The sequence below is a fragment of the Ranitomeya variabilis genome, chromosome 4, assembly GCF_051348905.1.
Source record: "Ranitomeya variabilis isolate aRanVar5 chromosome 4, aRanVar5.hap1, whole genome shotgun sequence".
NCBI lineage: Eukaryota > Metazoa > Chordata > Amphibia > Anura > Dendrobatidae > Ranitomeya > Ranitomeya variabilis.
In genome coordinates, this window is record NC_135235.1 from 553,286,664 (window position 1) to 553,312,185 (window position 25,522).

The 25,522-nt window shown below is 43.0% G+C and overlaps 1 protein-coding gene across 1 annotated transcript in view; it reads right to left on the reverse strand.

Moving 5' to 3' along the window:
* Positions 1-3,311: 3,311 nt before the first annotated feature.
* The window catches only part of MRC2 (mannose receptor C-type 2), a 122,238-nt gene continuing 100,027 nt past the window's right edge, over positions 3,312-25,522 (reverse strand). Inside the window, exons 16-30 of the mRNA XM_077252688.1 lie at positions 24,670-24,702; positions 24,381-24,544; positions 22,861-22,928; positions 21,590-21,690; positions 19,770-19,915; positions 19,081-19,195; positions 18,837-18,994; positions 14,868-14,973; positions 14,552-14,790; positions 12,454-12,622; positions 11,844-11,993; positions 11,197-11,316; positions 8,713-8,892; positions 7,394-7,420; positions 3,312-4,436 (exon numbers count right to left, since the gene is read on the reverse strand). Of these exons, the coding sequence (XP_077108803.1) occupies positions 4,213-4,436; positions 7,394-7,420; positions 8,713-8,892; positions 11,197-11,316; positions 11,844-11,993; positions 12,454-12,622; positions 14,552-14,790; positions 14,868-14,973; positions 18,837-18,994; positions 19,081-19,195; positions 19,770-19,915; positions 21,590-21,690; positions 22,861-22,928; positions 24,381-24,544; positions 24,670-24,702 (2,000 nt within the window). The 3' untranslated portion in view covers positions 3,312-4,212. The remainder of the gene's footprint in view (positions 4,437-7,393; positions 7,421-8,712; positions 8,893-11,196; positions 11,317-11,843; positions 11,994-12,453; positions 12,623-14,551; positions 14,791-14,867; positions 14,974-18,836; positions 18,995-19,080; positions 19,196-19,769; positions 19,916-21,589; positions 21,691-22,860; positions 22,929-24,380; positions 24,545-24,669; positions 24,703-25,522) is intronic.

Sequence of the window (25,522 nt, forward strand, 5' to 3'; positions counted from 1 at the left end):
ATAAGTTCCAGAGCAGCACGCACTGCGCATGCCCGAGAAATAATTGCAGAGCGCCGGTAACGGCACAAGACAGAAAGGAGGCGCCGCCCGGTGGGATGATGAACGGCTGCGAGGCGGCTGAGTCAGGGGGAGAAAACGTACCCTCAATACAGGTATGGCGCACAATTTATAAAAGTGAATATTTCAGCGTTATTAGGGATAAAAAACATAAGAGCCACCTTCACAGAATGCAGCCTTAGTGCTGAAGAAGGTGGCTCTTTTACCTTAATAGGCCCTGGGGGGGGGGGTGACAGTTTCCCTTTAAGTTATTAAAGGCTTGGGATAATTGTCTGCAGTCACTCTACAGACTGCCAAATCCTGATGGGGTGCACCTGCCGTCATGAGACCCCAAGACCACTGGTGTGATCAGGTGGTCATGCAACTACGTTTGCTGTTTGCACATGTTGACTAGACAAGTTTGACTTCTCTCAATAGAAGAAAATTGTCACATGACCTCCTGCTCTCATCAGCGATGCTGGGGCCATTATTACTGTACATAGGGGGACTCCTAAATATTAAGTAGGCACTTACGAAGCCACTGGGTGGCAGATAGTTCTGTACCGGCTGTCAGTCTGTCCCGGGGCATCAGTTACAGCCGCCACTCTCTATACACAGAGCGGTGACTGAAAAATGTTGAAGTAATAGTATACACAGTTTGTCAGTCTGGGCCAGGTGGAAAAGATGGGAAAAGTGAATGGCTCCACCGGAAAGAACGTCCTCTGTAAGTCACCATCTACAACTGTACTGGGATCTCTCTATGTCATGCAGGACTGGTATCTACCACTATATGGTATTACCGTATGGCGGTAATATCAGTGCTGGTTATTGTATAGAGATTTATTTTCAATAACAGTGCGGTCATCTCCTGAGGTTCCCCTATACCCACCGTAGTTACAATCATGGTTACCTGGTTAAGGGCCACAGGTGGACACAGACAGAAAAGGGCCCATGTGCAAGAACAATATATGGGCCCTTTGCAGCCCAAGAACTTCTAAAAATACAAAATTGCACCTTATTTAGAGGTAGAAATGGGCCCCCTTAACTCTTGGGCCCATGTGCTGCCGCATAGTTTGCACTAATGATATGTCCGCCTGTTAGGGGCCCACTCACATGTTTCGCCCCCCCTGAGCTGAACCCCTAGCTACGCCTCTGCCCTGATCTCAATCCTATTGAAAATTTATGGGCAAAGCTGAAAAGGCAGGTGCGGGCAAGGCAACCTACAAACCTGGATCAGTTACACCAGTTTTGTCAGGAGGAATGGGCCCATGTTCCGACCAACTATTGTGAAAGTCTTGTGGAAGGATATCCCAAACGTTTGACCCAAGTAATTCATCTTAAGGGCAATGGTACCAAATACTAATGAAATGTATGTAAACTTTTGACTTTGCAGTAAGTAATAAAAATGCCTTAAACCATTTTCTCTCTCTCATTATTCTGGAGGTAGAAAGAAACTGGGGAATGAGACAGCGCAATAAGGTCTTATCCAATGTAACAAAATTCTTAGAAAGTGAAGAAATGTCCTGATGAAGAGGTCCTGCGTGACCTCGAAGGGCGTTGACTCTTAAAACCTGTGTGTCTGTTTATATAGTGTATGTGAATGTCTAATTTCAACTGTATGTGTAATAATGAGAAAAGACACAGGGAAAAAGTTTTGAACACATTAAGAAAGACAGGTGAAAAAAACCTTGAAAAAGCCATGACACCAGCTGAGATCTATCAGTAATTAGAAAGCAATCCTACCACTTAGTGAAAAATAATATCAGCTGGTGCAACTGATGGCCTATATAAAGGTGTCTCTTTACAATGTGCCTCACAAGAAACATCTCATTATGGGTAAAACAAGTGAGCTCTCTCAAGACCTTTGCAACCTTATTATTGCAAAAGATACTGATGGCATTGGTTACAGAAGAATTTCTAAACTACTGAATGTTCCAGTGAGTACTGTTAGGGCCATAATCTGGAAGTGAAAACAACATCATTTCACGATAAACCGGCCACAGCTAGGTGTTCCCAGCAGCCTTCAGAGAGAGGAGTGGAAAAAATTATTAGAAGTGTTGTGCAAGAGCCAAGGACCTCCTGTGTACAGCTACAGCAAGACCTGCAGGTACAATTATTCCAAAGAAAACTATAACTAATGCACTCAGGACTTGAAGAGTGTTTGTGTGGATCAATGGGCCAAAATCACACCTGAGCAATGTATGCGACTAGTTTCTCCATACAGGAGGTGTCTTGAAGCTGTCATCACCAACAAAGGCTTTTGTACAAAGTATTAAATACATTTCAGTAAGTGTGTTCAGTACTTTTTTCCCTGTGTAATTTCTCATTATTACACTAAATTTAAGGACATCTACGGTTTGATTTCTTTGCCTGTGTGGATTGGATGGGCTGTTACAGACATCTGGTGAGGATTTTATGTCAATAGCACCTTTAGAAAAATATTTACTTAGAAAATTGGTGACGTGTTCAATACTTTTTTCACCATCTGTATATGTCGTCATTTTATGTATAACAAGAGAGGACGCTATGTAATAAAGAGCTTGCGATATTGCTATAAATAACAATAATACCAAAATAATAAATAACTTATTGTCACCCTGCCTCTTGGCTTCTGACGCCACTTGCTGCACTTCCGGATATGTTAGTATAGCAAGCGGTGTCAGAAGAGAGGAGGCATGGAGGTGAACAAGTGCAGCCACTGCGTGCATGGGTGTGACCGTGCACACGCTGGCAGCATTCAATGCTCGTTCTGATAAGCGAGTATTCTCAATCAGAGGCTGACGAAGAGCCCCAATATGCAAATGAGGAGGCACAATGGTGCATCAATACATTGGTCAGGCCAAGGGTGCAACTGAAGTACCAGGGACAGGTACTGTGCTAGTGTGGTTGATATAGGGGGTGATGGACTCCCTTTAAATACATCCAAACTGAAACAAGATCTGTCAACAGCAGCTTGTTGACTGTTTTCAGATAGACATTTTTTTTCTACACTAAGTGAATATGTGATAATAAACTATATCTTGGTATGTATTAAGGTGGCCAATGTGAGCCAATGTCCAAGCCTATACTGACGACACATACAAGCAATACCTGTGTGCAGTGCAAAGATGGAAGGCTGCAAAAATTGTGAAATTTGTTTTTTGGATGTTTATGTGGCAATTTTGTACAAAGCTGAAATGACATGCTGTCTGGTGAGATGCAGTGACCACACCAAAAACACACAGAGGGACATCACTTCACCCACACGTCACACATATAAGAGATAATTATACAAGTAATTGCGTTCATGTTTATTATCTTTGGCCACATACCTATATGCCAGCCCTGGACATATGGGCATACATATATAGTCCTCTCATGACTAGCGCCCCACAGAGTTTAGCACACGGTGCTCTCACATTTGGGACCCCTGGACTATTTTTCTCCTTCGCTCCAGAAGATGCCCGAACATTGGAGATGGAGATTGTGGGCAAAACGTCCTCTCTGATACCACAGCACCGCAGCAGAGAGGGGATATCCTACATATTCCGAACCATACCTCAAACACTTCTTCCTGTGGTTGGTGAGGTTTTATCAAGGTGCGTTCACTCTTCTATGTGCAATTTAATATAATTGCCGAAAAAGTGCAGTATAATGTTTCCATCCCGCAGAGGCACGAGGCACATTTTTGGTCCGTATTTTACAAAAGGCAAAGATAGAGAATAAGCTACTTACTAATGAGGCAGATGAAGAATAAACAGAGGAGAAGAAATGCAAAGGATTTACAGCGTACATGAGATATAGCCAGTTTGGTCACAGTACACATGTACACTGCCAATGTAACCCCCCAAATCCCCATATTTATCACCTCCTAATTCTAAGAGTGAACGCACCTTGAGCTAGTTGTTGCTAATGTAGGAGGCACAGGTTGGCACAAAGGGGGCTATTTTCAGGGTATGGGGACTTGCCCATAATTATGGCTTCTTGATGTTGGAGTACCATACCATACATTGCTCAGCAATGCTTGACAGCCCCCAAATAACACTGACAGTGTACACATTCAATTTCAGAAAGGGGCATCCTGCACCCTCTGTGTAATTAAACACCACCTCCATCATAAGGTGGCTAGCAGAAGTAAAAGTCTTGATGACCCAACCCCGACATTTTTGTTTTACTGATGTCTGGACTTCAACTCTACTAGTCTTGTTGTTCGTTCATTTCCATATCTGACACCAGAATGTTTTTCTCAATGGATTCCTCTGGGCCGGTACTGGTGCGGCTGTATCTGGCACTCTCAAAGGCTCCCTGCTGGGCTGCGAGTTTTCGGCGGCGGTACAGGTAGATGATGACAACGATTAAGATACACAAAGCGAAGGTGGAGAGCACTACAACCGCCACCGCCGTGCTGTGCTGTGGTAGAACTGCAAGGAGAGAAAACTAGTTAGGTTCTTGGATTTACTACACGCTGCAACTTAATGGAGAACAGAACCTTGGGCAATACTGGATAAGATTTAGATCCATCTACTAGAAAATCATAAGGAAGGTCTCATGAAGAAAGGGGTTATATAGGGTCATTTAAAAAGAAAAAAGATGTCTTTCTCCAGAAACATTGCCACACTTGTTAGTAGGTCGGCCCATAATTAGGGCTTCTTGATGTTGGAGTACCATGCCATATATGGTATGTCTCTTTCCTCATGTGCAGGACCTTAGGTATCCATGGATATGACCACTAGCAACTAGCTACCTAACTGTCACTATGAGTGGTCGTAACCATGGTTATCTAAGGTCCTGCAATGCCTGCACATGAGGAAAGAGACATAGCGAATCAGAAAAACTATACTACATTTCTAATTGGAGGCATTTGCTAATATTATTATTATTACACCTTCTACATATTGAGATAGGATCTTGGAGATGGGAATACTCCTTTAATTGCTTATGAAAAATGTCAACCATTCTTGAAATATTAACACTTTTTCTTTACAGCTCATTGCTTTGGAGACCGACCACCACTGCTAGACAGTAGAACAAGCACTGTACATACAAGTTCATTTCTATTGAGCTTGTAATCACGGTTTTGAAACTGGCCTGGATCACTGTTGCCTCCTAATTTCAGCTCAGTGATTGTTGATATCTCTAGAACGACTTAACGACTTCAATATTTAATAAGTAGTAAATTAAGAAAGTGCTTATATTTACAAAGACAATCTGACAATATATTCCTCTTTAAGAATGCAAATGTTGCAACTAGTCATGTGATCATACAGAAATCCAGCAGTAGGAGCTATGGACGCAGCAGCTTGCAGATCACAAAAGGACTACATGTACGATCATTTCTTAGAATGTGGTAAGGAGACACTGCCATCTTATGTCGCTAACCTACAATTTGCCTTGTAGTCCTAGCCTGAACCTAAGGTGCGGGTCCTATTAAAGGGAATATGTCAGCAGGTTTTGCTAGGTAATCTGAGAGCAGCATATCGTAGGGGCAGAGAGCCCGATTCCAGCGATGTGTCACTTACTGGGCTGCTTGGTGTAGTTTGGTAGAATCCCTGTTTTCTCTATTGTAAATGTAACAGTGGTCAGAATGCTGAGCTGCGTACACCCCTGATTAACAGCTTCCTGTGTACACCGTGCATAGGCAGAAAGCTGCCAATCAGTGGTAGGGCGGGGTTTCACTGAGAACACACCCGTAGGACTAAATTGATACAAATTCAATCCGATTTTTAATCAGATTGCATTCTTCCGATTTAATTAAAAGTGGGAGCGAGCCCTAATAAAGATTTCCTTTTCCTATTGGAGATAATGTGGCTACTACACAGCACTGTGAAGTCCCTACATTCCTCTGTAGGATCAGGTGGGCTAATATAGCATTTCTCCACAAAACTCGTTCAATAGGTAATGGAAATGGGATGCTATTTTGCAATCACTTCTTCTATAGGGCTGATTAGAGGACAGAGTTTGGGCTATTTTACATATTAATGCAGCGCCCCAGAGTCCTGGTCGTTGCAGTACTGTTGCTCCGCCGCTAAGGGGGGCTATGGTACGTCTGATGGCACTGAAGGAGTTCATCTGACCAGGTATCACATACACCAATACATTTCACAGTCGGGCCTCCAGGGGGAGCTAAGGGTTCTATTCATTAGGCCACTCCTCACAGTCTGGTAAAACTGGGGGTCAGGCAGGAGGTTAGGGAGAACGCTGACCGGGTTGGAACCAGGCAACACCTTGTGGCAGAGGGTGTTGCAGGGGAAGATTCGGTAGGGTCCCTGTCAGGGGTGGGATCCTGACAGAGGCCTGGCAAACAGAGAGAAAGCTACGGGACCGCGCCTGCACTTCATAGCGGCGGTGCCCTAAGAAAGGACAAGAAGCGAGATTTATTGTGCTGAGTGAGAAACGAGATCAGAGCAAGAAGGAGAATACCAGTAGGAGTCGTGCTGTAAGATCGAGGCAACATCCTACTGAGGCGTAAACAACCGGCGGCCGGAACGCCGAGGAGGTACAGAGCTCTAAGCCATACTTCAAACCAACGGCAGGACAGTCAGTCACAGGCGGGCTGTCTCACTTAAATCACCTACGCAGAGATAGGGGGCAACCTGTGGAGAGGGGCGACTCTAGGGTCCCGGAAGAGCTCCGAGCCTACCCGTCATACGGGTGCGTCCCAACCATAACACCGGGAGGGACGGATTAGCAGAAGATCATCTAATCGAGTTGTGGGGGAACACGAGAAACAGACACAACAGTTGTGGGGACTATCCCGTAAGCACAGCAGGGGAGGACCACAACACATAGCGCTAGCAGGAAGGCACCGATTTCCACCTGCAAGGAGAACTCTGGAGGTGCCATTGGACCGGCCGGACTTGCGCAGCCTGGTGAACCGTATTCCGGACTGAGGACCCAGAGACCTTCAGTAAAGAGGTAAAGAGACTGCAACCTGGTGTCCTCGTTATTTACTGCACCGCACCACCACCACTATCCACATCTATTAATGTACGCCCCTCAGCAGGGTCACGGACCGGGTCTAGCCACCGTGACAACCCCAGAGCAGAGACTCAGAGGCCCGGTACCGGGTACCCCTCGGCCCTGCGGCAGTGGGGGCGCTACATTAACCTTAAATGGGCTGTTCTGTGAAAAAAGTTATCGCGTATCCTCAGGATCCCTAAGCGCTGTTCCATTCATTCTGTATGGCGCAGCTGGAAAAATTACAAGCACAGCACATGGCAGCCTCATAGGAAATGAATGGAGCGGTGGTCCAGCTGCCATACAGTCTTTACAAGGGGCACTGTTGTGCGGTATTATTGAGGACAGGGATCTGAATAGCTCGTGGACAATGGCTACAACTTTTGTGGTTGCACTTTAGTGTGTAAGTGTAGTTACTTACCAGATCTGTCCAGTTTAATTTCTTCCACTAAAAAAGGATTACATAAGAAATAGATTATTTTCTGCTACAATCATTGCTAAATGCACTTTAGACTTTGCACATAATATGGCTCTGATTATTTTACATCACCTCTGCTTATTAACATTTGCTCCACGACTGCTTGACAACTATTATATATGTAATTATCTATCTTTTTAGATCTTTTTTCTTCTTCATTCATTACATTGACCAAATATAAATCAGCATCTGAAACGGTTAATTTTGGATCTATCTTAGGCTTGCATTATCAAATAATCCATTTTCTTAGCGAAGATATCCATCAATACTCTGACAACAGGATATCCCAGTGCTGGTACCAATGATCTCTTGTGATCTGAAGGGGATTGCCTGAAGACCACATACACATTAGACCAAGGTATTCTGAACCCACTGGTATCTTTGGTATTGTCCAACAGTCTAATGTATATGGGGGCCTCCAGTGTCTTCCCTCATAAATGATCTCATGGGAGAGAAGGATATGGCACGTCTTATTTTAGACTGTCGATACTTTTGTTCTCCCCGAGATAAGCCACAGCTGAAGGAGGCTGTCCACGGCTCTGTTATAGGGTACACAGGAACTGAGTGCTGTTATTGGGGAGCGATACATCGTATATGCGGGCTTTTAATCAAATTCCTCCTCACTGGTGATAAAACGATGTATTACAGTCGTTCTCACAGAAATTGATGAGTTGCTGGTGTATTACATATTACTTACATGGGACTTCCAAAGAGGGAAAACAAACATTTGTAGCTACTCTCCACTTGGGCTAATAAATGAGTGTTCTTAGGTCTACGGCCCTCTTTACTACTTTCTAATTTCCTAGCAGGGTATTTCTGAATTTCTTTAACCAGTCAACACCTTTATAAGATAACCAGGTTATGTATCACACTCTTCAGGGGTGGTCAGTACGACAGAACCGTTGATGCACAGGCTGTCAACCCTAGATTAATAGATTATATCAGTATGAGATTTACAAGAATTTGTTACTGTCCCTTAAGTGATAACTATGCAATCATTGTGGTTTGGTCCTGATGAAGAGGTTTGAAAACCATGAAATGCATTGGCACAATAAACTGCATTCATGCCTCACCTTTGTGTATGACTATACCTCAGGCACTGCAGACTCTGATCCACCATATTCCTCATTTGTTGCATCGTATCCCATTGGTGGTCCTGCAGCAGCCCTTACATGTTTCTATATTGGCCCATTTCTGGTGGCCAAAAAATTTAGGCCATGCGTGACCAGTTTAAGATTTGGGATAGTAAAATTCTACCTTACCTCTAGATAGTTTGCAAATAACTCCTTTGCTGATGTTGGTGCAAGAACCCAGACTCCACACGCCATTGCTTCCTTCAATCCAGTAGCAAGAGTTTGGGCTTAATAGACTGGGTCCTGAGTCATGTTGCCCCCAATTGGAGTAATTAACCGGTGTGTTATCATTCCATAAAAGTGAACCTTCTACAACAGAAGACGACAAACAGCACACATGCTCAGAAGTAAGTAAGGGTCTCCAATGCAGCTGCTGAAAGTTGTGCAATCATTTTAACTCACAAGTGATACAAATGATGACACTCCTGTGTAGTAGATTCACCAGAAGATGTTAGGATGGTATGCAAGTTTTTCCTGGTCCCTCCTCTAAATATGTGTACGAGTGTGTACTGGTCCCATCTCTAAATATCAGACACAAAGATCAAATCTCCAGTCATATCTGGATACAAATTTCCACTGATCTAATAGTATGTGGAAAGCCAAAAGGAGACTCCAATAGTGAAAGACCACCAGTAATGAGGCACAGGACCCCAATGCTTTTATTATAATCACAACATTCCAATGAATAAAGATAGTAAAAAGCAGTTTCCAGCACTTAATCCAAGTGGTGTGCGTATTGGACATCTGCTAAACACGAGTTTCGCCAGAACGGCTTCATCCGGGGCGTGACAACATCTGCTATGTAGAGCCTGGTGAGACCTGGAAACACCCATAACACATCCTGACATCTTCATCTAAGTCTTTGTTACCTGCATGGTGTATCTACAATTTGATTATTCGACTTTGCGCATTGGCCTGCACTCCCCACACCTGCTGAGGCTATTTTAAAGGGAACCTGTCACCCCGTTTTTTCGGTATGAGATAAAAATACTGTTAAATAGGGCCTGAGCTGTGCATTACAATAGTGTAGTTTGTGGACCCCGATTCCCCACCTATGCTGCCGAAATACGTTACCAAAGTAGTCGTTTTCGCCTGTCAATCAGGCTGGTCAGGTCGGATGGGCGTGGTGTCTTCCCCCAGATCTTGCGTAGTTTTCCGTTGGTGGCGTAGTGGTGTGGTGCGCGCATGTCCAAGGTCCCGAATCCTGCACAGGGGTGTGAAAATAGCAGCGATGTCCGTTATTCCATTGGTGGTCGGTGGGCGCGGCCATCTTGCTTTGGCCGCGCGTGCGCAGAAGCGGCGCTCTGCTGGCCGCGGCTTCAGGAAAATGGCCGGGGGCATCCGCGCGTGCGCAGATGGCTATCGCGGCGGCCATTTTCGTGAAGCAGAGTTCGCATCTCGGCTTCACGAAAATGGCCACCGCGATAGCCATCTGCGCACGCGCGGATGCCCGCGGCCATTTTCCTGAAGCCGCGGCCAGCAGAGCGCCGCTTCTGCGCACGCGCGGCCAAAGCAAGATGGCCGCGCCCACCGACCACCAATGGAATAACGGACATCGCTGCTATTTTCACACCCCTGTGCAGGATTCGGGACCTTGGACATGCGCACACCACTACGCCACCAACGGAAAACTACGCAAGATCTGGGGGAAGATACCACGCCCATCCGACCTGACCAGCCTGATTGACAGGCGAAAACGACTACTTTGGTAACGTATTTCGGCAGCATAGGTGGGGAATCGGGGTCCACAAACTACACTATTGTAATGCTCAGCTCAGGCCCTATTTAACAGTATTTTTATCTCATACCGAAAAAACGAGGTGACAGGTTCCCTTTAATAGACGATGACTGTTTGAACATTTTATTTTAATCCTGTGTAGATTTGCACATGGAAAATAAGCAGGAAGTTATAATACAAGCCATATGCTGTGGAATTTTCCTGCATGGAGATTACTGTAACTTGCAGAGCAAATTTTAAAAATAAAATTCTCAACAATTTTACTTATTTCAATGTATGGGTTATAATGTGCACCAAAGTCCTCTATAAATGCTTAAAAATAGATTTGTGCAAAGTCTGTAGGCAGATTTGCATTTGATGTTTTTATTTTTTCCAGAACAGAAATGGGAGATGCTCCTGGTCTTGATGTGTAGGAGATCATATGATTTTGGCTTTGCAGGAGAGGCTTCAGCTGCCTAATTACTGACAACGTTTGTTTCCATTGTCACATCTCCCACCAACACTTTTTCATTTTTATGACTGGAGAAGGGGTTGAATAACTGCAGGTGTCCTCGTATCTTCGTTACCCAGAAATAAAACTGGGAGCCTGATCATAGTCAGCTGAACGTTCATTTGACTGAGAGTTCCTGTGTTTTCAAGAGAGTGAGAGTGGAGAAATTCTTTGAAGGACCTCTTTTATTTACCATGAAAATAAAAGAACTGCTTGATCCTTCATTAAAGGACAGTCGATAAGACCCTATACACATTGAATGGTCTGCTGGTCCCACCCAAAACTGTCAGGGTTTGTCCAGCTTTCATCTAATGACTATGGGGGTCTTAAGATGTCTGTTTCCATCCTCCCATCAACAGAACAATATACTTCAAAGGATTCAAACCTCTGGTGCTGAAGGACATGCCCAACCAGGCTCCCTTGGCCAGACTCTCATATGTCTGCAGGTGCTCCCATACGAATAGGTTTTCAGTTTCATCGACAATTGTCAGCACCTCACCTCCAACTGCAAGACAACAAACAGCGTTCAGCACTTTAATAATCCTATATAGGGATCTCCACTCTTCTTCTACAGCAAACAAGACAATTTTGGGGGCAAAATATACACTCGGACAAAGAATAGTATATCACATGTTCCATTAGATGTAGCATTGCAGATGCGTTGCTTCTAAGGGAGAACATCTGCATAATAGGGTATCAATCTTCATACAATGGTATGATATCAATCGCCATACAAAATGGGTTAGTAACTTCTGGTGCTCCAGCCGTCGTGAAACCACAATTCCCAACAGGCTATTAAGGCATGAAGTTATACATAGGTTGCTGACTCCTGGCCTACAGCTTTGTAGTTCAGAACTGAAGTGTGCTTACTCTAATAGAATGTAAAGGAATTAGCATGAAACAACAGACAGCACCTTACACATCGATAGATGTATATATGGCAATAATAGCTCTAATTAATGTGGTTCTTGTGCTTGGTGTAGGTATATTTTTCACATACTTGTGAGGCTGGATGCAAAACTGATTGGTTACCTTTCTGGCACCTCTTGGCAGCATCCTTCTGGCCCACAGTGACCTCCATGTGGAAGGAGTAGCAGTAGTCACGGAATGGGATCCAGTCAGAGTCCCCTACTGCATTCGGACAAGTGCTGTTCAGGCTCCACTTGTGAGGTCTGGATGATGCTGTCCCAAAGAAGAGAGAATGTGAGGACATTGGGGTGATGGAGAACTCCAAAGTTTCCATTCTCGCTCCCTATTGTGCCCTTACTAGAGATGAGCGAATTAAATTGCAGATCAGTATTTTGTGGCCGCAGGACGGAACCCTTGGAACCATCTCCTACCTGCCATCAATCGTGGCTCCTCTTTTGATTAGTGGGCCTGGTGCAAAGTCTTGAGTGCATCGTGCTGCAATGATGATGTCGCACCAGACTTGCTAATCAAAAGAGGAGCCGCTTATGCTGGCAGGTAGCAGATGACTCACAGGGTCCTGTCTAGTGGCCACGGAATACTGACCTGGCACTAGATTCCAGCGAATCAATTCGCTCATCTCTAGCCCTTACACATTCCTTCCCTGTTGTGACTTCCAAGAACTTAATATTATAATAGAACTGTCAAAGCTTGACAATAAAGCAGAAAGACTCACGAGTATTGAAGCTGCAGACTGCACCAGGCAATTTGCGATTACAATCTGATGGGCTCCATGTTCCCTGCTCGTCCATGTACACACAGCTACTCATGTATTGGGGTTCCCCATCTCTCCAGTTGGTGTATGATAATCTATCATTTGTGAGCCAAGAGTATGATCGACTCCCCTATAATAACCAGAGAGATCTATTACAGTGAGCTGATACATAGCATAGAGTTTATATACCTATACCAATGATGTCTGCTCGCAGTCACCACTAGGAGGAAGGGAGAAAATCACAGTATAATTTAGACATAAAACACAATTCTAAATCTAAATCTGGCCTGCAGGGTGATTATATTTGGTCCACGACGCCATAGGGAGGACTATGTGGGGCCATTATACTGTATGGAGGACTATATGGGGCCATTATTCTGAATGAGGACTATGTGGGACCCATTATACTGTATGAATGACTATGTGGGACCCATTATACTGTGTGGGGCCCATTATACTGTGTGAAGAGCTGTGTGGGGATCACCGTTGGGGCAATATACTGTGTTGAAGTCACCATACCTTGCCAGGGGAGTTGAGGGGGTGGTTGTACAATAGGGTCATCATGTAGTGTGTGTGGAGTGTACTGTGAAGGAATTCACTGTGGAAGGTATCATACTGTGTTTTTGGGGCACTTTTGTTGGCATTAAGGCTTTTTGTGAGAGGGTGGTGGGGCCAAACTAGAACATCTATGGGACTCCATGATTTTGATATATGCCCCTGCCAGAGAGGAAATACCGCATTCTCTGGTCAGGTGGTCTGTCTCAAGATTTATTAAATAAAATTTACTTTGTTTGTGGGAGAACTCCTTTAAATTTGTTTCCATATTTGATGATAAGGAAAAACTTCCTTAACTGAACACATTCTTTTACACAGATATCAAGATTGGCCCACGACCTTGTCCAAGTTTTTCATTTTGTCCCTCTGTGCATTGGAGTTTTATATCCCTGCCCTAGTGGCAGACAGAGTCAGACACCCAGAATTATGTAATTAATAACTCGTATTCCTGCCACGTTCAATTCTTGTTTTTGTGTTTTTATTTTTTCCCACCCTTTTTTCAAGTCATAATTTTTTTTATTTTTTCTGTTGATGCAGCCATATGAGGGCTTGTTTTTTTAAGAGATAAGTTGTTTGAATAGCACCATTCATTTTACCATACAATGTACTGGAAAATGGGAAAAATACTGCAATTGCTTTTTGGGTTTTTCTTTTACGGCTTTCATTATTTTGCAATAAAAACCTGACAACAAAATTAGTGAGGTTAATACAAATAGAGCAATATCAAAGTTGTATATATATATATTTTTTTTTAATTTAAAGAGGTTGGCCACTACTTTTTTATTCATGGTACACCGATCAACTGTTACCAGTGCCCTTGGTGGCCAGAAGTTCTCGGATGCTGATGAAAAACTATAATGCCTGCGGCCGGGTACTACAGATCTATCCCACTTCCTTTGATTAGGGGGTGGGTGGATCTGCAGTCCTCTGTCGAACCACTATAGAAATGACGGAGCTGCTGTATTCCGGCAGCATCCAAGGACTTCTGGCCGTCGAGGGCACTGGTATCAGTTTATCGGCTGGGGTGTCGGGTGTTGCACCCTCACCGTAAGATATTGAACAAAAAAGTAGGAACCAACTCCTTTAAGTAATTAAAAAAAATCAGAAATTAAAAAAAAAAAAGAGTTAGGGCCATCGATTGCTTTGCACGAGGACTAGCGCACCAGGAACCTAGCCATTTAAATGCCAGTGTCAATGATTGACATTTAATGGTTCATCAGCAGTGATCGGATCTCACTCTTGTTGCTGCTGTTAGAGGTAGATGCTAGCTGTATAATACAGCCACCATATATTGGCTATTGTGTGGACTCCTATGTGGGGAAGTGGTTAAAGAGGTTGCACTAAGATTTGCAGCTATTATCGGCACATTAGGAAATAATTTCCTCATCACTGAGGCTCCCACCTCTAGGACCCCCACCATTTATGAGATTAGTGGTCCCAAGTCCCCTGGTATGTTAGGACATATATAAAAGTAGAAATAAACCTAAGAAACATTGTAATTTACATCTTCATTTGAAAGCCCGATCCATAGTGGAGTTCTCTGTCCGGTGGCAGCCAGGGTTAAATAAGCCTGCTGGAATGGATCAATGATGCTGGCCAATGTTGCATTGCGAGTCTCACACAGGAGTCGAGCATCTGACCAAGTCATTGGTTTCTGCAGAATCAAGTAAGAGTTGTTCCTGTAGCGCAGAGTAGACCCTGGTGGAAATGGAAACGTCTCTGAAGAAGGACCCAGGGCAGCCACTACAAAAAGAGGGATAGGATTATTTACAGCATGAACCTCATGTTTAATTCATCAGTGAATAATCATTAGCGCAAACCTTTGTTTATCTGGCAGATATAGCCATACTTTTCCAGGCAGAGTTTGTCTTCCCATCGTCCAGTGAATTGAGGTGGAGATCCATGCCAGACCGCAGCACAGCTAATCTGCACATAAATACATGAAAAAACACATTACGGTGCCATCCAGTTCACATTTATTTATTTTCTAACAGTTTCTTTTATCTGAATGGGGTTGTTAGATATTGATGGGAAATATTGTTGGCCAATCCTTAGAATATGTAATCGATATAAGATCAGTGTGGGGTCCAACATATAAGGCCCCCAGCAACCAGCCAACATCAGTGCCATGTGTGGAGCTGAAGCACTACAGCTCCTTACATAATGTAGGTCCATCGTTGGGTATTTCACCAATAGAAGCTGAGCCACTACATTGGACAGAGCTGTGGTGTTTTGGCTCCCTGCAGATTTTTCTCTACACAGAGGCACTACCGGTCAATTTCCATGCAGAACACTACGGTACAGTTTCATTCAAGTGTATGGGATGGAATTTCAGGTCCCTACACAGAGGGTGGACAGGAGCGCGCTGTGTAAGAAACTTGAAAAAGCCATCCACTGGATTGGAGGGGGTCCAAGCAGTCAGACCCCCACCAATTCGGAAGTGATGGCTTTTGCTTGCTTTATGTAGTTTTGAAGGTGGAAGACCTGAGTTTTAAGAGGACTTTGAATGGACTTCAGCAATGTTCAGTGGCAGAAGAGGGCAACTGTGTAAGAGCAGTATATGGGCCACCCGTTTTTGAATGTGGAAAAGCTGCTTGATGTTTTGGAAGTTGAATTGTCCCTCTTACCTTCTGGGCCCAAAGTTGCACCCATGGTATCTCTGCCTTTGGTTTACAACTTGCCATTAAACATATCTTTCTATTAGAAGCTTACCGTACTTCTATTATCTCTAGAGACCTATAAAAATAAGATAGCTACAAAAATTGAAAGGAACGGATGGCACTCACCGGTTAAAAAACATCTTTATTCCAATACTTTAAAACATTGGCGTCGGGAGGATGGGAGCAGGAGTGGAATGGAAGACAGCCGTTTCGCGCTGCAGTGGTTCTTCTACTGGTCACACAGGTGAGTGAGACTGACATCACCTCTTAACAGAGGGACGGCAGCTAAACCCCTAAACCCCACCCCCGGTGCTTGAACACATGTGCAGCAGCTATACATAACAATTAAAATGCATTTAGAAAACAAATGAAAACAATACAAAAACACAATAAAACCGGCTTATTACAGGAAAATGGACATATCCAATCTTTCATTCAAACCAGCGGATTCTTGCGTTCGAGTGCGCATAATCCATATGGCCTCTCTTTTTAGTAGAAGCTTGTGCAGATCTCCTCCTTGCACTGGAAGAGACACCCTTTCTATGCCAGCAAAAGAAAGCATCTCTGGGTTTCCTCCATGGAATTCCCTAACATGTTTAATCAAATATGGAACCCCCTTGCCTGAAGCAATCGAGTTGTAATGCTCTCTGAACCTCACATAGAGGGGGCGAATGGTCTTACCAATATAGAAGGACTTACAACAACATAAAACCACATAAACCACATGGGTCGTTTTGCACATGATGAAATCTTTAACAGTATGAGACACACCTCCAATGCACAGTGTTTGATTTACACCATGGAAATTACAAAAAGGACAATGTCCACACTTAAAATTACCATGAGGAACACTTTTACTTAACCAGTTACTTTATTGCTTCATCATCCGTTTTTTCACTATTATGTCACCCAGAGTGGTACTGCGTCTATTAGAAATAATGGGACCCCTTGCTGCCACCTCCACAATATCTTTATCATGTTCTAGAATGTGCCAATTCCTGCGAATAGCAGACCGTATGATACCGTCCATAGGGCAGAATTTAAAACAAAAAACAAATCTCTTATCGCGTTTGTGGGCAGAACCACAATTATTGTCTCTTGCCTGATTAACCCTATTGTTAGCCTCATTGAAAAGTTAATTGGGATAACCCCTACAGTGGATCCTGTCACACAACTCTTCTGCCTGCTGAGTGCAGCTCTCCTGAGTATTATTAATCCTCTTCAACCTTAATCAGGTACGGCCTGGGGCTGAAATTTAGCCCTGGCATTTGAAATCACACAGGCCCATGCTGTCCCCATCCCCAAGCACCAGATGGGATATATTACTATTATTACCCTGTGTGGAGGAAAGCAAGATTTACTACAAGGCTAATATTTCATTCTTATGATACCTCCGCCATAACTCCTAACAGTATGGGTGCCTTGAGAACACTGATTCTGTTAACAACATAGCAGACAAGGTGGCCTAGAACCAGACAGGCCCTTCTGGCATTTGCCAGAATTGTCAGATGGCCAGTCCGGCCCTGATCTTAATAATTGGTTATAAGGGAGGGAGCATTTTACATGAGCCGGATGGAAACTATCAAAATGTAGGACAGAGTTCGTAGCAGACGGTTTTCAAAACACTGTGGTACAGATCGCACCATCCACAACGTTAATTTGTACATCTAAAAAATCCAGATCGCAGGAACTGGCACATTCTAGAACGTGATAAAGATGTTGCGGAGGTGGCAGCAAGGGGTCCCATTATTTCTAACAGACGCAGTACCACTCTGGGTGACATAATAGTGAAAAAACGGATGGTGAAGCAATAAAGTAACTGGTTAAGTAAAAGTGTTCCTCATGGTAATTTTAAGTGTGGACATTGTCCTTTTTGTAATTACCATGGTGTAAATCAAACACTGTGCATTGGAGGTGTGTCTCATACTGTCAAAGATTTCATCACGTGCAAAACGACCCATGTGGTTTATGTGGTTGTAAGTCCTTCTATATTGGTAAGACCATTTGCCCCCTCTATGTGAGGTTCAGAGAGCATTACAACTCGATTGGTTCAGGCAAAGGGGTTCCACGTTTGATCAAACATGTTAGGGAATTCCATGGAGGAAACCCAGAGGTGCTGTCTTTTGCTGACTTAGGCTACTTTCACACTTCCATCGGTACGGGGCTGTCGCAAACCGTCGGCCCGACGTACCGACAGACAGTGTGCTAAATGAACCACAACGTGGGCAGCGGATGCAGTCTTACGACGCATCCGCTGCCCAGTGTGATGAGCGGGGAGGAGGGGGCGGAGCGGAACCGACGGACAAAAAAACGTTGCATTGAACCTTTTTTTGTGTGTTGCGGCCGCCAAAACACAACGCATCCGTCGCACGACGGATGCGACGTGTGGCCATACGTCGCAATGCGTCGCTAATGCAAGTCTATGGAGAAAAAACGCATCCTGTGGGCAACTTTGCAGGATGCGTTTTTTCTCCAAAACGACGCATTTCGACATACGCCATAAGACGCAAGTGTGAAAGTAGCCTTAGAAAGGGTGTCTCTTCCAGTGCAAGGAGGAGATCTGCACAAGCTTCTACTAAAAAGAGAGGCCATATGGATTATGCGCACTCGAGCGCAAGAATCCACTGGTTTGAATAAAAGATTGGATATGTCCATTTTCCTCTAATAAGCCGGTTTTATTGTGTTTTTGTATTGTTTTCATTTGTTTTCTAAGTGCATTTTAATTGTTATGTATAGCTGCTGCACATGTGTTCAAGCACCAGGGGTGGGGTTAGCTGCCGTCCCTCTGTTAAGAGGTGATGTCAGTCTCACTCACCTGTGTGACCAGTAGAAGCGCCACTGCAGCGCGAAACGGCTGTCGTCCATTCTACTCCTGCTCCCATCCTCCCGACGCCGATGTTTTAAAGTATTGGAATAAAGAAGTTTTTTTAACCGGTGAATGCCATCCGTTCCTTTCAATTTTTGTATCCATTGTGGCTATTTTCTTTGGAGTGGCACCCCGGCTCACGGAGCACTTACTGCTGTATACACGCTTGCAGCATCAGTTCATGCAATTACCTGTGCACTGAGGGGGCTTCCCCACTGTGCGGATTAACACTTTGTTGGAGCTAAAAATAAGATAGCACTCACCATTTTGCCATTGGATGCACTCTGTCTGGATGGAGCACGGGGGGCCCAATTCACATAGGACAGCGGCTGGCCTTCCTCCCATTGGAACCGCTGTCGACCATTATGAAGACCGATCCAAAGGTCAGTGGTAATATTTGGAAGAATAGACGTAATGAAAGCTGAAAAGAAACAAAGAACAGTTTAGAGGTCCTTATCATCGAAGGACAAATCGATATTCTTATGTGATGAGCAAAGACCTGTTTACCTTGTTCCAAGTAGTTATCAATTGTGGCAATTTCTGCTGAAAGGATTTTGCAGGAATCTCGAGCCTGTTGCCATGTCTTAATATCGACCTTATTGTCTGCTCTCACTCCAAAACACTGTGATGAATATGATCAATGACAAAGCCTTTAGATGAGGCAAATTTACGAAAATAACGCATAGAACTCGGTTCATTATTGCATTTGCACATTTTTATGTCTGATTTTTAGTGTTTTTTTGTTGTTGTTTTTCATTTGCCTTTCAATTTGTGCCTTTCTAAAGTCTTTTTTATGTGCGATTTCCTGTTTTTCTATGGGGTTATTTAATGTACTGGAATACTTGAGCAAATTTTGCAACATTTTAGCAAAACTTGCAACGTTTTGTGCTAACAAGTTTGCAAAAACTATTAAAGATAATCTAGAGAGTTTTTAGTTTTGCTCAAAATTCATGAACTGCAAAAAAAAATTGACAATCGAAGTGTAAACGAATACCACATGTAAGAAAAAAGAAAAGTAACTTAAAAATAGCAAATTATGAATTGGGCCCATAGTTTAAAGGAATAAAAAGCTAAAATAGACTTGATGACAAACATCTGCCAGTATACCTTTCCTGTTTATCCCTCTTTCTGGATGACAACCACTAAACTGCGAGAGTCCAATACAGAGAAGTGGTTTTGTGTTTTCTGTAACTCACCTTGTTCAAGAATGGCAGCCAGCCCCTCGGGCACCCTCCAGCATTGGGTGACGGTAGAGGAGGTGGGGTGGGTGTTGGCGTTGTGGATCCGTTGCTCCTTTTACAGATATAGGGCAGAGCAGTGATGCATTTCTGATCACCCCACTCTGTTTTACGAACATAATGTCAGTAATATGTTGGAGTTTTTCCTTTTGTACAATATACTCAGAATATTCCACAAGTTATCAGATGCTAACACAACCATACAATATCAAAACGTTTAGACATTATGAATTTTTTAATTCTATAGTGCATAAAATTGTACATTCTTGCTATCCAGCATGCAATGCCGTGTTTCCCCATGGCAATCTATAAAAGGAACCTGTCATCATGTGTTTTTATTATTATTATTATTATTATTATTATTATTATTATGGTAGTAGTTGTATGACTGTAGGAGCTTGTACTGTAATAATAATGATGATTCCTTTTTTTGTAGAGATCTGATGTGCCAATGAGAAATTGTCACCTGGGAGACCTGGAGTTAGAAGGTCACAACGGGTAATGAATCGCAGGTCCCCTTTAGTGATGGTGTTATTTGTGTCCTTTTTTAAATGGATTTATGTTCCATCAGTGCTGAAAGGGATAAGGACTCTTTCCATGGTAGCTGGGAACATACAGCTTTGTTGCTCTCAGCTACAGCTTTCAGTTCCTCTCCCTACATATACCAACTCTGGGCATTTCTTCCTTGCTGGTGAAAGAATCTTCTTCCTGGAAGTGTTGAGCTGTGTACTGTTGGAGTTGGGAGTAGTTGCCGGAGTGTTTTGTGTAAGCAGCTTTGTGAGTGTTGTTTATCTCCTCACCCTTATTCCTATTTAGTGATTTATTCCTCAATTTCCCTATCCTCCTCTCTATTTTTGGTGAGTGTTTTGTATGATAGTCGTTTTCAGCTACCCCTGTCTTTCTTTCTCGTTTCCCTTACATTTCAGTCCCATGCCTCATGGGGTGTGGGAGGAGACAGATTAGGGTTTAACAGGAGCATAATAAGGTTGGAGACTCAGGCCTCTCTACCTCAGGAGTGCCCCTGGGACAAGGATAGTTAGGATCCCAATTCCAGGTACAGTTTTAGGCCCCTCTCCGTTACTTCAGACCATCACATCATGACAGAAATCTAGTGTAAATGCCATATGCAGATCAGGCTACAAGTGTCATGTGGGTGCATCAGAGAACTTTAAAGAAGCCGTCAGTCCATCAACATGCCCCCAGTACACTTTCAGACTGATTTTCATATGGCTTCTAAGCAAGATTTCTCATGGCTGGCACAAAATATGATTTTTATTGAGGGGCAAGTGCCAATAGGGACTGAACAAAAGTGTCTTGTAAAAAAAAAAAAAGTTTTTAAAAAATATATATTAAAAAACAAAACATAAAAATTTGAATCACTCCCAGTTAAATCACTCCCAGTTTCACAGTTAAAAATAAAGGAGTAAAAAATAAGCACATTTGGTTCTACTACATCCATAAACATTATATCCTATGAACATATAAAATATAACCCCTTCGCTTAATGCTGTTAAGAAAAAAAATTGAAATGCTGAAATTGCCATTTTATTGCGGTCGTATACCGCAATAAAAAAATGCAATATGTAGTGATCAAAAAGTCATATCTACTCCAAAAGTACAGCTTGGTACGCACAAAGCAAAGCGTTTCAGTAAAAAAAATGCCCTGAAGGTGTCCACACCCTTTAACTATATCAAATTATATGCTAATTCTTTTACAAATATGAATTAACAAGATGTGTATTATAATATGAAACATTTGCATTGTGCCATGTACTTACCACGGTTCACCATTGTGTATACACATTTCTTCTCTCTTGTAATGGGACCTGGACGTCCTTGAGCCCAGTTTACAAAATTGAGAACAGACATATCGGACCATCTGGAAGGAATATAGACAAGATTATATTAATTTCTTAAATGCCTTGTATACCTGCAGTTTATGATGTGAATCCGTGGCATGGTGCGGTGGGAGATGGAGACCAGGGGCCCCAAAGTCTATGAGGGTGCAAAATGTTGTCACCATCTCTCCCACATACTGACCCCAATGACAAATGATGAGGGCAACTTCTTGGAGCAGTGCAGATACTGCTTGCCGGCAGAGCTGCTTCATGATTTTACACTTTTTTTCTAAATCTATTCATATAATTTGAAGAAAATACTAATGTAATTATTGTTAGTGCTTTGTTCTCCAAGTATATTTTCAGCTTTTTGCTGAAATCAGAAGTAAACATTTTTTTTAAGTTATACGTTGTTATATTTTTTTTTTGCGCATTTTTTTTTTTTACTGAATTTTTTGTCTTTTTTTGTATATAACAATTTTATTAGCGTATCCCTATACCTAACCCTATCTCTAATCCTATCACTAGCCATAGCCTATCCCTAACCTTAAAGGGGGTTGTGCTACGAACAAAAGTATATTTTAATCAACAGATCTTGGAATAAAAGTAAACTCCATAATGTGTTTTTGGTTTTTTTTAATATTCCTGTGCTCAGATAATCTTATAAATGTACCACTGATGTGTACTGTGTGATGGCTGTGTCTGACCGTACAGGAACATGATCTGATCATGCCACAGCTCCTGGGCAGGGGAGGAAGCAAAAGAGTATACAGACAGGACAGCAGGGGATCATAGCTGATTCTTTCTTTGAGGTAAAATATTGTTTAAAAATAGGCAGGGAAAGGTTTTATCTCACAAAAAGAAACAGCTGTGATCCCATGCTGTCCTGTCTGTATACTCTTTTTTGCTTCCTCCCCTTCCCAGGAGATGTGGTGTGATCAGATCATGTCCCTGTAGGGCCAGACACAGATATTACACAGTACACAGCAGGGACACATTTATAAGATTATCTCAGCACAGGAACATTATTTTTAAATATCCAATCGTGGAACCTATTTTTATTTCAATCTATTAATTAAAATATACTTTTGTTCATTGGACAACCCCTTTAAGCTTTACTCTAAAGATTGGAAAATCAGAAACTATGCTTTTACATATTCAGGATGTCTAAACCTATAACTATTTTCGCACTGAGACAAAAAATTATTTACCTGAATCTTGGATCATTTTCATAAGTGTGAAGTCCAATCCACCAGTGCTGCTCTTGTCCACGAGAGAACTTGAAAAGAAAAAGGGAGTCAATGAGAATGATACTAAAATATAACGTTAGGGCTACATTGCCTTCTCAGTAATTCTCAGAAACGCCCCACAACATAACATCTGACAACTTGTCTGACTTGCTGTCAAGTTACACCATAGGAAATCATTTGATGTGATATCCGACAACAAACAAACAAACATCACTGTGTAGCTCTAGCCTAAATGATAAAGCACCATTCTAGCATTTTCCTTATTTCACAGCTGTAGTGGCATCAGTAATATATGTTCTTTAGTAAAACACCAGCTCAGGTCTTCTGCTCTTCTTGGCGCCGCTCTGGTCCCATTCCGCCATCTTGTGAGTGAAGCTTCTGACTAGCCAGAAGTCAGAGATAATGGTCACAAACTCACAGTGTAAGTCTATGAAGGCCTCATTCTGGCTCTCATAGAATTTCATTGAGTTGTGCCCTCCGGCTCGCCCAGAAAACACTGGAGTGATCCAGCAGGCCACAACCTGCAGAAAAACGACCGGAGAGGAGCCAATAAAAAATAAGACAGCAACTGGTAAGTACAAAACTAGGGGCAGGAACTCACCACTGACACTACTCCAGCGCTAAAATAAAAGGATTGCTGGAGCTGTGCTTTAAAGAAAGAAGATACAGTCAAATCATAAAAAAACTATAGGACATAAGTCATGTCCTGAAAAATCTAATAGAAATCTAATTACCTATAGTATGCAGTAAGCTCCCTCTTCTGCTGGCTTCAGCGAACCAACATTTTATGCTTTAAAGTAGAGATGAGTGAATCAATTTGCAGGACCCTGGTGCAGTGGCCATGATAATGACGCTACACAGGGTCTTCATATCAGAAGAGGCGCTGGAGATTCTGGCTGATAGCTCACATCCATTGGCCACAAAATACTAATGTGGCCATGGGACCAGGGCCCTCCAAATCGATTTTTTCATCAAAGGGTTATTCTCAAAATAGTAAGTTATTCCCTATCTATATGCATGGAGCAGTGGTGGACCCTGTGCATCTCCTCTCCATTCAAAATGGGGCTCTTACTATTTTAGGAAAAACCCTATAATTCCATGTCTATGCAATGGATTATGTGCTAAGTATCAGTAAAAAAATCTCCAACCCCTATAAAATTAAATGAAAATGTGATCAGAACAGAATGTTGGACATAAAAGCATTTTCGTCCACTCTGCCTCTCCTCGCATGCGTCTGTATCCTGCACCTCTTTTTTTCATGTCCAGATCCCAAGTTATGGAATAAAGGACTAGCATATTTTTTGAATTGGTGAGTGCCGCATATGTTCTTAAATGTACTAATGTTAAATAGAGGGACTTTTCCTTTTACAAGTGCAATTTGGGTCTGCAGAAGGTTTGTGAACACAGACCGAAATTGGCTTAACAAGAGTTGTTAGATTAAAGTACAATTCATTTGAAATCAGAAATGTTGTATTATTTACCTTTTGTAGATTTTGCCCTAGGAAATCCAGCTCCGCCTGACTGTGAACAGACACCAACTCAGCCCTAAACCACGTGCAAATTCGCTGAGCCTGCAGCCATGTGGAGCGATGTTCAAAAAATTTGTACTCTGAGTTCTCAAATTTGACCCACTCTGTGTTTCCAGCTGGGAAAACATTGATACAGAATATTAGAAAGTCTATTATACAATCAACTATGGAAGAAAGGCAAAACCATGCACTACATAGGAGAATACATGGCGTAAAGAATAATAAAGGAAGGAACGCTCACCCTTTGGAACGTCTGGCTCTTTAATGCTTGTTCCTAGAGAAAGAACAAGACAGCAGAATATGGATACATTCAATCCAAGGACAAGTACAAAAGGAATAACAGCAACTAGCCATCTTGTGATTAGAAACCATACAGTATGCATGTAAGCCAAAAGTTTCCAAACTGTAACCCTCCAGAGGTTGCAAAACTACAATTCTTAGAATACGGCAGAGTTGTAGCTTTGCAACAATCGCATGGCCACAGTTAGGAAGCTGCTGGTATAAGCCATGTTGCAGTTTATTATCTGCACTGCTTGTCTGCATTGGTTTAAGGGTTACTTCCAAAATTCTTAGTTATTCCCTCTCCTCAGGATAGGGCACAGAGTGTAGATCACTGGGGGAACCCATCAATCCCAAGAGAGCGGCTATGGAACCCAAGAATGGGGCTCTGCCGCTCCATCTTGAATGGACCAGAGATGATGCTCGTGCTCAAATTCTACTCCAGTTACGTCTATGAGACTATCAATGAAAGCAGAGTACAGCCCTCCACTATTTCTGGAAGTGGAGGTCAAGATTACTCACCCCCAATATTTTCAAGATGGGGCTCTGCAGTGCCCTGGTCTTAGGGAACTAGAGACCTGATCTTAGTGGAGCGCCCCCACACCGCCGCAGGGCCGAGGGGTACCCGGAGCCGGGCCTCTGGGATCTCAGTCCTGGGGTTGTCACAGGGCTAGACCCGGTCCGTGGCCCTGTCTGTCAGTGGGGGACGTCCGTTGCAAATAGGTGCTGTTAACGGTGGTGTAGCGGTGCAGTTGTGGGGTGCAGGTCGCGGTAAATAACGAGGACACCAGGTTGCAGTCTCTTTACCTCTTTAC